Source organism: Cyprinodon tularosa, unplaced genomic scaffold (genome assembly GCF_016077235.1).
Source record: "Cyprinodon tularosa strain WSP-4 unplaced genomic scaffold, ASM1607723v1 ctg71, whole genome shotgun sequence".
NCBI lineage: Eukaryota > Metazoa > Chordata > Actinopteri > Cyprinodontiformes > Cyprinodontidae > Cyprinodon > Cyprinodon tularosa.
The window spans coordinates 2670849-2682317 of record NW_024039463.1 but is presented as its reverse complement, the minus strand read 5'-3'; the positions used below and the strand labels follow the sequence as shown (position 1 = coordinate 2682317).

The window sequence follows — 11469 nt, the reverse complement described above, 5'->3', positions numbered from 1 at the left end:
GTGTAAAACTGATTATTTTAAAGATTTCCGCATCTTTCGCAAGGTCCACGGCCCTGTCACATGTCGGGAGGCTGTCGTTCATCACTTGAGAGCCGTACGCGGCGTGATGGATGGTGTGCTCTCGCACACTCTGGGCCACTTAATATTTCTGTCCAAAGTGTTTTTTCTTTTGTTTTTTCTGAGGGGGACAATTCTATTCAAGAGTTACCCATTTAAAAATCCAAAAATAAAAAAATATGGAGCCGCTTTGTAAATGTGTTTTACAGTGTTGCCTTTGCAGAATCTCTGATTTTACGGGAGGAAGGTAGGGTTTGTTCAAAGAGATTCTGCACCACAGCTTTTATTTCCATGGTAATCTTTTGCGGAGATCAAAAAATTGGGTAGGAGGGGAAACCTGGATGTAATTTCATAAAGTCGGGGAAATTCAATGTCCCAGCTCGACAGAATTGCGAGGTAAAAAAAAGGAACTTGCCCATAGCTGCAAGGTTCGTCAAATTCTTTGGTAAAGGGGTCAAAGCATTAAAAAAAGGCTGTTTGAATTTGCCTGAAAACATTCCACAGAAACAGTTACATTCATAGATAAGAGATCAATGGAGGGGAGGATGCTTGATGAGAAAGTAAAAAGTAGACACAGTGGTCCTCTAGTGCAAGCACCAGTACCAGCCAACATACAGCAGGACTGATACGCTGTACAGTAATATACAGTAAAGCACAGAACTAAAGTGGATTCCTTTTTTTTTAACAGAGCTTTTATTCTTCACAGTATAAATCAAGGTGAATCATTAACCTTTTGATAAGCTTTGGTAGGTGAAAGAACACCTGTTCCCTTCCTTCACCGCTCACACCGGTGAAACCCCAGCACACTGAGAGATACTGGGATTGTCTAAGTGCAATATAACATGCATCTCCTCTTGTTCAAAGTGTGCTATTTTAGGGTTCAGATGATGACCTTGTTAAGCAACTGGCAAATTAGCAGGATTCTTAAATAAAAACTATTCTATGCTGCTCTTTTTAAAATATAACCTCTAGAGATTAATTTTTCACATTTTCAGAATGTCAGTGATTCCAGTGCATATTAATGTGCAGTTTGCTAGGCGTCCACATTCTTAAAGGGATTGTTTGGATTTTTTTACATTAGGTCTTGAGTTAGTATATGTAATAGAGACGGCTTCTTTATCAAAGCGTAGATGTTTGACAAATCTTAATATGGACTTTATCCAACAAAATAAGTATTACGAGATGATAAAAAGCAGCTAAAATCAGAAACAGCATTGTGTTTGTCTCACATTCCCCAAAGTTTTCTAGATCTTCTCCAAATCATCTTTGAATTACAGGCAATGAAACTATTGGCCGAAACTATCATAGAACCTCAGTTGAAAAATACAAGCTATCCCTTTATGGAGGAACTTAAGCATTTTTTTTTTCTTTTAATTGCAATAAAACAAATCTATGTTAATTGAGTTCACACACATGTTCAGTTTTGTGTATTTGGTACTATCCCTGCTGCACTAAAGCGCCCCGTACTCTTCCCATAATTGCTGTAGTACTCCATTTGAGATAGCTTGGCCACGTCTGGTGTGTTGTTGTTGGCGCGGTTTTCTCGCTCACTGAATTCAAAGCTCTCCTCTTCGTACTCCTCCTGGCCTTCCGTCCCATTGGGTGGCTCTGACAAAGGAAGGGGAAGATACAAATATAATCTTATGCTGCCATCCATAACAGACACCCTTGCTGCTGCATAAATCTCTTCCTATAGAAATATGGCCACATTGAGGAAAGCCAGCAGATTGCCTGTCCTCAGCATCAGTCTTCACTGATAGGGACAGGCATGTCTAATCCAGGCACTGCTATATTTACTAAACACATGGGGAGAGAGTGACAGACACATCAGAATGCTTGGCCTCTACATTACAGTACATGCTGAGTCCAAGTCCATTAGGGACAGACTAAGTGACAATTGTGACATGAAGCCCTCAGAAGAGTCTCACTTGGAAGCATGCCACGCTGAACCCCATGAACAAATTTATCAGCTTCATCTGTTCTAAGCAGACTAATTAGGACAAGAGCAAAAGCCACTCACCATGTCCATCAATTGTGGTGTCCATAATGCCATGCTTAACCTTCATGTGTCGACTCAGGTTGCCCTTCAGGTTGAACTTGCTGGAGCAGTAAGGGCACTTGAAGGGCTTGCTGCCAGCATGGAGGTGCATGTGGCCAAGTAGATTGTACATTCTGTTGAACGACTTTCCGCACACCTTTTCCAGGGGAAAAAAAAACAAAGTACAAGAATTAGTATTGTTCATTGGTTTGGTGCGAGCCGACATCTAAACTTGCAGCATTCACTGCAAGTCCAGCATGTTCTGCAACAGCTTCTTCCCTGCTGCCATCAGAATGTTGAACTTTTGAAACTTAAATAAAGACTGAATCACACTTGAAAACATATTTGCACTACCGATGTGGCAGATGTTTTTTCATAATCCCTTTAAAAAGCACACAACTCAATATTCTGCTGCATTTTGCACCATATCTATTTATTTTGCACTGCACTGAACCTTTCCACATCAATGCCTTTTGCACCATGACTGTCAACTGTTTTTTTTTCTTTTTCTCCTACACTGTCTACATTCTTGATCACTGCTGCACTTTATAAATGATCATGTTTATTTCATGCTAGTAAGTTGCTCATTCACTGCATCAAAATTTATTTTTTGTATACACTGTGTATACAAGATGACAATAAAAATTGTCTAAGTCTCCTGCTTGGTACACCCACCTTGCATTTGAAGGGTTTGACAGGGAGGTGAACAATCATGTGCGTTTTGAGGGTCTGCTTCTGGACGAAGGTCTTGAAGCAGATGTGGCACTGGAAGGGTCTCACGCTGGCATGAATCAGCATGTGTCTCTTCAGGTTGGCCGACAGAGTGAACTCTCTGGCACACACATCACACTTGAATTCTTTCATACCCTGGAGGGAAACACAAGGGGATCAGATTTAAATCAGGGACAGTTATAAATACCTAAGAAATAAAAGGTATTCAGCTATACTTGTGAATAAAATAACCACAATACAGATAAAAAAGTATATATCATACATCTGTAAGAGACTATGTGAACCAGAGGTAAAGAGAAAAGGCTTTTGCAGATCACGCAACACTCATGTTGGGTGTGGGGTTGAACAAACAAAAACGTAAGCCTTTGAAGGCAGTGTGTGCAAAGCAACCGGTTTTAGAGAATAGGCTTTGATGCAATAATGACATTTGATCTAATATTAAAACTGTATTAATGCCACTTTCACTAAGAAGAGAAACTGATAACTTATTTAATCCTGACTATCCAGAATTTTTTAGTTTTTATCTTGTTTAAAATAAGGGTTCAGTAATCTAAAGCACAATGAGGCTAGCTAACTGGCTGATTGTAAAGTGGACACATCACCCATACCTTGTGTGTGAGGGCATGCTGTCGAAGGTGGTGGATCTGGACAAACTCCATCCCACACTCAGGACAAACAAAGGGACGAACGTTTTGATGCTTCATTAAATGGTTCTGCAGCTGGCTCCGGTACGCAAAGGATTTGTTGCACTCTGTACACTGGTAAGTGGTTGGACCTTGATGGCTGGTTAGGTGACGCTTCAGGTGGGCGTAGGTTGGAAACTCAAGGCCGCACTGGGTGCAGACATGGCACTGACCGTTTTCGTGTTTGTTCTCATGGGTCCTCAACTCGCTGGGGTAGGCAAAGCCCCGACCGCAGAAGCGGCAGCTGTAAGGTTTAACATCTGTGTGCTGCAGCATGTGCCTCTTCAGGTGACTGGTCTGTGTAAAGGCCTTTTCACACACTGTGCACTTATGGGGTCGGGTCCCCTGATGGGTGAGCAGGTGAGTCTGAAGGTGGCTCGGCTGCTTGAAAAGCTTCCCACAGTGCACACACTCATGGGGCTTAATTCCATTATGACCCAGGATATGAGTGACAAGATTATATTTAGAGGTGTAGGACTTCTCACACATACGACATTTCCAGCGTTTCAGACCCTCTCCCACATCAACACAGTAAGACTCATCAATCTGTACATTAATGTCCAATCGGTCAATCTGCATTCGTCTGGCGAGCCCCTCTGGGTCCGACCAAAGCATGGCCTGGGGCTGGCTGTTCTCCTCATATTCTCCTTGCATTGGCATATCAGAAGATTTGTAGGCCACCTCGTTGGAATCATAATAACGATTCTCCAGAGGACTGCTATTTTCTCCAGTTGTCTTAAGGTTCAGTGCTTCCTCCTCTTCTTCTTCTACCATTAACTCTCCTTCCTTCCTCTCTGTCCCCCTAACAGAACCATCTTCCTGCACCTGTTCGGTTTGTCCGTCCGTTTGTGGCACAGGTTTGTCTCTCACACATGATGAACAGTTTCCACAGGCCTGTTCTTCTTTCGGGGAAGCATGATGGGTTACCGAATCCTCCGACTTGCCAGGACTGTCTCTGTTGTTCATATGAATGCAGGGCGGAGGGATGTCAGAATCAAGTCTTTCGCCTTTAACCTGAGCCTGTGGAGCAACCTCTTTCTGCTGCGGAGATTCTAGCTCCCCATCACTCCTGGGCCTCTTGGTTCTCCCACGGGGGCCAGGTCGTCTTCTCTCGCTACAGTGCGGCTGGGGCTCCTGCTCCCCAGACGGCTCAGGCAGGTAGTCCCCATTGGCACCTATCAGCTGGTCGGCATATTCATACTCCACTGACTCAGGGTGTGGAGGGGGGCCCTCTTTTGGCTCCCCTGTGTAAAAGCCATTCGGGGCAATGGTGGCCCCAAATATTTCATTCTGGGAGATGAGCCCAAGAACAGCAGCTTGAGCAAGTGATAGCACCACCACGGGCTCCGTTTGTGTGCCCACATCCACTTGTGCCTCAGTCATCTTTGGAAAGGTTCGCACAAAACAGCTTCTCTCTTCCTCCTGCAAACACACAGACACACACTGCATAAGCCGTAATGCACCTGGAACGGATAAAGTAATATGTAAAAGTACTACTTAATATTTAATTAGCACAAAACATCCCTTCTTATTTTGGACTCATAAACTGTATCTTAACATTGAAGTTATTCTAGCGTATGTGTATTTAAATCCTCCTTTTTACTAGAAAGCTATGCAAAGAGGAGAGCTTTTTTGTCTTTGCTCTGCATCCACAGAGCATTAGATCAAGATGTTAAGGCAGATCTGTTTTTCCACACTGCTTCCTTCCTTAACATGCTTCAGAATAATAAAGAAAACAACAAGGGATACAGGTCCTGGCCAGGAAACTGACTTCCGTGGACTGTCCTCTGCACTTCCTGTGGGGTCCTGGGACAGCCTGGCTTGACCGTCCCATCACTGGAGCAAACCGTCTCATTGATTGTCTTAACACAGTGACCAATTTAACAGTTACACTTCTATACCAAGGTTATAATTTCAACTGAACTCTGAACTTATTCTGTATTCCAGGTGAATAAAGAAAACTAGACTTTATAAATAGTATTTTAGATCCTCATGGTCATGTTTTGGAGAAACCGAGCGGCAATCAAACTGGCCCTTTGTTTCATATGAAGACTTGATGTCGCGCTTTATATTGGGAAGGATCAGGCTAAGTGAAAAATGTTTCTGAGAAGTTCTGACCCTCTATGTTTCTTTTTTTTTTTGCAGGCAGGGCTCCACAGCGTTCACTCTGCCATGTAAGAAAGAGCTGCTTCCCTTTCCTGACACCATGTGAAGGAAAAAGAAAAGAGTAGACAGAGAAATGAAGAAGAGATAAAGAGAAGGAATAAAGGTGTGTGTGGGCATGGGTGAGGGGAGTAGACCTGGATGCCCTGATAACCACGTCATTTATAATTACTGCTTTTAAAGTAGTCAGACAGAGACAGACTGTGTGTTTGTAAGGAAAGAAAAGGAAAGAGACTGGGTGTGTGTTTGAAAGCATGTGTGTGTGAGAAAAAGAAAGAGAAAAGAGGGAGGGAGGTATGAAGAGAAGGAGAAAGAGCTGTGGGCGGGGGAGGGAGGGAGTGGAGGGAGGGAGACAGAGAGAGAAATGAGATGGAGGGGCTGAAAGATAAAGAAAAGAGGGGAGGGAGGGAAGGGAAGGGAAGGGGAAGGAGAGATTGAGTGAGCGTGTGAGAGGAGTGAAGAGAGAAAGGAAAAGGAGAAGGGGGGTGTGAGTGTATGGAGGGGTGGTGGTGGTGGTAAGGGGGGGCAGCCGAAGAGAGACAGAAAGACAGAGTGAGTAAGAGGGAAGAGGTGAAGGAGGAAGGGAGGGCTGTAGAGTGAAGAAAAAGCACAGCCAAATGAAAAGCTGACAAAAATGAAAGAGAAAAAGACAAATGACAAGTAGACGGGGAAGGTAGGGATAATTTTTGTGAGTATGGCGCACTTTCACATTTAAAGTTGCAAGACTGAAAGACACCTAAGGACAAACAATTAGAAAGGAGCTCTGTCAGAAAACAGGTCCCACAGCCCTCATGCCACGCGTGTAAAGTCAATCCTCTCTTCTTTCCTATAACTTCAACTTAAGAGTGCAGACAGGACGAGTGTAAACACGTCACAGACAAACTGCAAACAAAAAAGTCCCTATCGCCCTGCCATGCCTCTCTCTGAGAAAACAACTACACCTTCCCCAGTGTGTCCCCCAGGCTCCCAAACTTACCACATTGCTCCTGGAGTGATGTTTGAGGTGTTTCAGGGATCTCATTCTTCAGGAGAAGTGAGTGGAGTAAAAAAATCCACCTCCTATTTATATCTGAGGGAGAGTGGGGCGGTCCCACGGCTCATCCTCCTCCTACTGTTGCTGTTATCAGAACTGTCTGTGCCTGCCCCCCCCCCCCCCCCCCCTCTCACCCCAACACACAAACACACAGCATCACCCCATTTCTTTCTCTTCCTCCCACCCTCTCCTTCCCATCTCACTTTTCTCTTTTCTTTTCCCTCATAAACACACACACATCTTATCTCCCTTCCTCACTACGTACAATTCAACATGACCCTTCAACACACATTTCTCTTTGGCAGCTACTATCTTGTTCTGATCACACTTCATACTTTGCATTTCCCCATTTTTTATATGAGCATATGCTAAGATTAACACTCTCCACTCACATAAATCTATATTTCTTTATCTATCAATCTCTATATTTATCTTTTCCATATGTATAGATACATAAAATCTATATATCCATCTCTCTGTCTCTCTTCCTGTATATATATAATGGATTTAGACACACTTACACTCAGAGACATTGTAGACTTTCGCAAACACTCAGGGACGCATTGGGTGGAGGTACGTATGACAGTGACAACACAGACAGACAGATAATGTCTAAGAAAATCCGACATTTTTCAACTTTTTCAGTGAAAGAGAGGAGTTCTTTATCCAAACTAATTAAGTATAAAGTATACTGCCTGGGAAATTCAGAAGGAGGAAAACAACAGAGTGACAAAAGAAAGGAGTAGAAAAAGAAAGGAGAGAAAAGCAGTTAGGAGAGAGGGAGGGAAGGAGACAGACATGGGGGGGAAAGAATAAGGAAGAAAGAAGCAAAAGGAGGGGGGTGAAGCTGAGTGGAGGAAGCAAAGGGGGGGGACAGAAAGAAAAAGGGAAAGAGGAAAGAATTGGTGTGGGGGAGGGAAAAATAGAATGCAGTAAAAAAGGAGAAGGAAAGGAAAGAAGAACTGTAGGAGAAGCAGGAGGAGGAGGCTGGGGTATAAGAAAAGATGTGGTGAAAGAAAGAAAAAGAATAAAAGACAAGGGAAGAAAGGACAGGGGGGGCGTGGGTTGGGGAAGAGGTGGGGATGGAAAGACAGATAGTGAGTTGAAAGAAAATGCATTGAAAACAGGAGCAGGGTGTGTGGAGGAAAGAAGAAAAAAAACAGTGATGGGAGTGGGAGAAGAAAAAAAGAAAAAAAAGAAGAGTCCATCAGCAAGAGAAAAGAAAAGAAGTGAAGGAGAGGAGGTGGAGGTGGAAGGATGTGAGCAAAGGGAATGGAGAGAGAAAAAAAGGAGAAACAGAGAGAGTGAGGAAAAAAGGAAAAAAAAACAGCAAAGGGAAGACATTAACTATTGAACTTCCAGATTTCTTTGAGAAATGGTGCGGCAGAGCGCTCTACCTGTCAGCTGAGAACTGATGTGGCCACTAATGATGAACCTCATGATTTAGACAGGTATTCTTTTACATTGTCTTACCTTTGCTGTACTTACGAACATACAAAAAAGTGGATATAAGACAAGCAGGAATAGGTGCAGGCAGGCTGGCACAACAAACACAGTGTGGACACATGCCAATTGTGACCGCAAGACTGAGAACTGTGCATAAACATTTCCTGCTAAATAACAGGAAAGGGCAAACCTTGAAAACCTTGATCAATCATCAGCAGCTGGGAGTGCTGCGAGAATGAGAAAAGATAGAGAGAAAGGGGTGCGGAGGGGGGTGAGGAGGAGGGCAGAGGGGGAGATAGGGAATGAGAGTGAGCGTGAGGGAGGGAAGGATGGGGGGGAGAGAAAGAGATTGAGTGAGGGTGTGAGCGAGGGGGAGAGATAGCAGGAAGTCGGGGGAAAGAAAATAGAAGGAGAGCAAGGGAAGAAACAAAGAGATAAGAGGCTGAAAGACAAAGAAACCACATGGAAGAAACAACAAGGGACACGTACATAAAACAACACAGAACTAGCCTATGGGGAAAATGAAAAAGCCACAGACAAAACAAAAGTTTTTTGAGGGGAGTTGGAAACGCTCTGGCTCTTTTCCAGACCTGAATCTTCTTAAACACTAAAAACAAAGCAAAGAAAATTGCATGTCCATTAACTTCAGTTACATTTACATGAGATAAGTCCTTGGGAACAAATAAGCTAGAGTGGTAATAAGGGTACAATTTCATTTCTACAGGTAGGTACTAGATGAGGTGAGAAGGAACTAAATTATTGGCTTTCTTTGCAGGGAACTCATCTGGGATTTCAAATGTGTTGGTCTGGTTGCTGAGGTCAGAGGACAGGCACACATGACACGAACGTGCCTTTCTGATCTCCACACACACGTTGCATGTCTACTAAAGCAGGCCTGCTCTGAGCTGTTTATCCATTGAACCACCATACAGTCCACAGCCACATCCTCTGTTAGCTGGGTCATAGTTAGAACTCATTGTTTTTAGCTAGAGAAAAGGGAACAAGTCAAGGAGATGGAGAGCAGTGGTGGTGGCACTGATTAGGTACAAAAGATTCAGATATCAGTCATCTGTATTACTCCTGAGAAAACTCAATCAATTACAGGCAATTTATCACAGAAAACTTCCTGTTTTTTCATTCTTAGTTTGTGCGAGTTAAAGCAAATCTAGTTAATGAATTTATTATGCAGACACATTTGTTGGCACTGTTGGTAAGGATATGTGAAAAGCAGTAAAAAGAGTTCATATTTTACTGTGATACAACAATCTAACTAAAAATAACTCTACATTTATTTGGGTCAGGGTTTTCTCCATGTTAAAATGACAGTTTACACAAACTGCGTTCACAATCATATGTATTCTAAACAATGCATTAAAATATCAGACCAAACTTACAGTAATATCTTTGGATCAGAGAAAAAGCCTTTAAAAGTTAGCTCACAGCTTTAGTTAATGCAGCTAGAAACCACTAATCAGACTCAACATCTGGGTGTAGTGATGAACTCAGACCTCAACTTCAAAGGCACGTAAAGGCAGCAGGAAAATCTGCCTTCTATTACCTAATAAGAATCTCCAGGACTAAAGGACTAATGTCTGAGAAGGATCTTGAAAAACGAATTCATGTGTTCATCTTTAGTAGAATTGATTACTGTAACAGGTCTGCCTACATCCTCAACAAAACAAATAAAGTGGAGCACGTCACCCATTTCTAAAGCACTGCTCCCCATATCTCACAGAAAACATTTGTTAGTCTAAAATAATCACTGAATGGTTTAGCACCTAAATACATGAAAGACCTCTCAGGTCCTTTTGGCTCTAATCTACTTCACAAACCCAGACCCAAAACCAAACACAGAGAAGCTGTTTTTAGTTCTTATCCACTACTAATCTGGAATAAACTATCAGAAAACCATAAATGTGCTGAAACCTTACCTTGGTATGAATGCATGGTGAGAACAGCAGAGAGGATCATCAGGGCTCCTCTGCCCTCCATAAAAGACTTTTAATCCCTGTGTCCCGAGCCCGTAACATCACCAATGACCCCTCACACCCCCACCATGGACTGATCTCCCTGCTGCCCTCTGGGAAGAGGCTTCGCAGCATTCAATGCAGGACTAGCAAGTTCTGTAACAGCTTTTCCCCTCGCTGCCATAAGACTGTTGAACTGTTGAAAACTAATCACATCACAATTCGAGTATCTGCATTACACTCATAACATCATACTTGTACTACATGGTGAATCTTCAAAATAGAACTCAACTTAGCGTTTCTACTGCATTTTACACCATATCTCCTTATTTAATTTTAGCACTAATCTTAACCATCCAAATATTTATAAATATATATTTATAACTTTATAAATGCAAATGTCCATTTTACTGCCAAGCTGCTCTTTTCCTGTTGGAAAGCTGTATGTATAAACATTTCGTTTTTTACACACTGTTTATACAAAATGGCAATAAAGTTATCTAAGTCTAATGGATAAAAATATAGAGTGGCCTTTGACTGCGAAATCTAAACATAATTAATTACATTTTTAGTCCAACTTTCATAAAAAAAGTTTTTATCATTTAATTATTTGTGTTACCTTTATGCCGCTGCAATGTACGTTACCTTTTCTTCCCTCATGAACAACAATTTGAATTGTACTGCCACTCTATTTTGCAAATGCACTTGCCTTGCCTTGCCTTATAAACCTAACAGCTCAGTGCAAGTGGTTGTTTACTATTGCTAACTGTTCCTGTGGGGAGAACTCAGTGACTCGATGCAGTCAGAAATTTTCCCTTAGAAAGACTTATAACCAATTTTCTTTTTTGGATTGTATTGTTTTATAACTGTAATCAAGTTGGAGTGTATTTAATTAACTTTGAATGTGCCTATATGATTGGATAAATTTTTATTTATTTATTTTTTTTTGTTATTTCCAAAAAGTGCCCTGAGAAAAATCTGTTGTGAATCATTTCTAAATAAAAGGAGTTAATTGAATTGATTGAATAATTGAACTGAGTCCTACCACAAAGCTAGACACGGTTGCAAAGAGTGCAGCAATTTCCTACATTTTGGGGTCTCTATAACTAATGCTACAAACATTGTAACGTAATGTTGCAGGGAGTGATACCAGAGAAAAGCGTTCTATCTTATAGCAGCACAAATCTAAATGTAGTCCCTTCTCATCTCTGCTGGTAGTTTGACCCAGCTTGACCAGTTGAAACAAAGAAAACATCTTTGGCAGTAAGCATTCTAGGTTGGCATAATCGTCACACTCATCATTACCACTGTTAAATAAATTGTAGGAATTGTGATATCTTGACTGTATTT

General features: G+C 42.0%; 1 protein-coding gene across 1 annotated transcript; it reads right to left on the bottom strand.

Moving 5' to 3' along the window:
* Positions 1-1431: 1431 nt before the first annotated feature.
* znf710a (zinc finger protein 710a) lies at positions 1432-6806 on the bottom strand. The gene is made up of 5 exons (XM_038268700.1): positions 6650-6806; positions 3436-4932; positions 2771-2962; positions 2078-2252; positions 1432-1665 (listed from the first exon to the last, which is right to left on the bottom strand). The coding sequence occupies exons 1-5, from the start codon at positions 6692-6694 to the stop codon at positions 1475-1477; spliced, it is 2100 nt and encodes a 699-aa protein (XP_038124628.1). The 5' UTR covers positions 6695-6806; the 3' UTR covers positions 1432-1474.
* Positions 6807-11469: the final 4663 nt, after the last annotated feature.

Coding starts and splice junctions, on each gene's coding strand:
- znf710a (XM_038268700.1), bottom strand. CDS start 6,694: ATGAGATCCCTGAAACACCTCAAACATCACTCCAGGAGCAATGTG. Junction 4,933..6,649: donor ATCACTCCAGGAGCAATGTG/GTAAGTTTGGGA, acceptor GTGTGTTTGCAG/GAGGAAGAGAGAAGCTGTTT. Junction 2,963..3,435: donor AGCATGCCCTCACACACAAG/GTATGGGTGATG, acceptor GTTTCCCTCCAG/GGTATGAAAGAATTCAAGTG.